The sequence below is a fragment of the Cebus imitator genome, unplaced genomic scaffold (genome assembly GCF_001604975.1).
Source record: "Cebus imitator isolate Cc_AM_T3 unplaced genomic scaffold, Cebus_imitator-1.0 Scaffold509, whole genome shotgun sequence".
Lineage (NCBI taxonomy): Eukaryota > Metazoa > Chordata > Mammalia > Primates > Cebidae > Cebus > Cebus imitator.
In genome coordinates this window covers 858,035-859,663 of record NW_016107824.1, presented here as the reverse complement: position 1 = coordinate 859,663, position 1,629 = coordinate 858,035, and the positions used below count along the sequence as shown (strand labels likewise).

At 51.4% G+C, this 1,629-nt stretch overlaps 1 protein-coding gene across 1 annotated transcript in view; it reads right to left on the bottom strand.

The window, feature by feature from the left end:
• Positions 1-1,629, bottom strand: part of SPG7 (SPG7 matrix AAA peptidase subunit, paraplegin) — a 48,403-nt gene that overhangs the window by 28,665 nt on the left and 18,109 nt on the right. The window contains exon 5 of the mRNA XM_017513946.2: positions 84-223. Within this exon, the coding sequence (XP_017369435.1) occupies positions 84-223 (140 nt within the window). The remainder of the gene's footprint in view (positions 1-83; positions 224-1,629) is intronic.

The window sequence follows — 1,629 nt, the reverse complement described above, 5'->3', positions numbered from 1 at the left end:
CCACTGCAATCTATCCTGGGCGACAGAGAGAGACACTCAAAAAAAAAAAAAAAAAAAAAAAAAAAAAAAGATGTCCAACATACTTTCCAAAGAATCCCGTTCGCTTGTAGGTAACCGGAATCCTATCCTTGCCCTCGATATTCAGCTCATCTTCAGCTGCTCGAAGCTTCTCTTCAAACCTGTCGATATTTGCAACCTGCATTCGGTACATCAAGGCTAGCCGCTGGGGACAGAAAGGAGAGGGGACCGTGAGAAAGATGGAGGAACAGACTGGCAACCCACAGTCAACAGAAAACCTGCAGGGAACCCACGGCGCTGTGAAGAGTATGCCAGTCGGGAACTAGAGATGACTCCAGACCAGATGCAGTGGCTCACGCCTGTCATCCCAGCACTGTGGGAGGCCAAGGCAGGCCAATCACCTGAGGTCGGGAGGTCGAGGCCAGGCTGACCAACATGGAGAAACCCGTCTCCACTAAAAATACAAAATTAGCCAGGCGTGGCGGCGCAGGCCTGTGATCCCAGCTCCTCAGGAGGTAGGATCTTCCCACTTCACAACAATATGAATGCAACATGCACACCAAGCTCCTTGAGTTAACGATGGGGCTACCTCCCAACGGGCCCCTGGGTAGCTGAAAATATCTTCATTCAAGGAGCACGTGTCTCCAAGTCTAAACACTTGTAGTTTCCTCAACCACAATTTGAGAAATAAAATTTCAACAGACTTTCTAATCTACATTCCACTCACAGGACAACTGTAACAAGTGGAGGGGTGTCTGCATGCCAGCTCACAGCTAGGTACTGTGAGCTGCCTCTGCTGGGTACCTTGGACTCAACCCCACCTCTGCCGGGGGCCTGCAGACACAAGGGAGCCTCCCCCACAGAGGCCGGTGTGGCTGCAGGACGGGACTGAGGAAAGCAGTCGAGACGACAGCCCAAACCAGATGTTTCAGGAAATTGCAGCCACAGAGGGTTCGTGCTTCCCCACAAAACCTAAGACTGTTCATCCCTCACACCAGGACACCAGTGGGTCTGCCTCCCTGGCCTGTCATTCTCCAAAAGCAGTGTTTTCCTAAGTGAGCGCCACACACTTACCTCGGATTTCAGCATGACTGGACGGCACCAGCTCAAAGGGAGGACAAGACAGACCTGCAGGGCTCTCTGCAGCTCACCGCAAACTCCAGCAGAGGACAGGGGTGGGCGGGGGGTGGCACCTACTGCTCCCTCACTTACACCCCAAACTGCTAAGATGGCATTCTGAGCATTTTCTCCTTAAGGGAGCTGTTTTATCAGGTGACTAATCCAGAGATGAGCACGATGCTGCAGGTTAAAATAACCTTCCAGGCTGAAATGAGCAGGTGTCCCTCGGAGAATTTACATGAATGAACGCCACCCTCCACACTTAGCCATGGTGTTCATTTGGGTTTCCGGTTTTTAAAAATATCAAGACAGAGCCCAGGAGGTCAAGGATGCAGTGAGCCAAGATCACACACCAGTGCACCTCAGCCTGAGCGACAAAGTGAGACTCTGTCTCAAAAAACAGAGAAAAAGAAAAGGAGAGGGGCTCAGGAAAAAAAAAAAAGAAAGCCAGGCGCGGTGGCTCAAGCCTGTAATCCCAGCACTTTGGGAGGC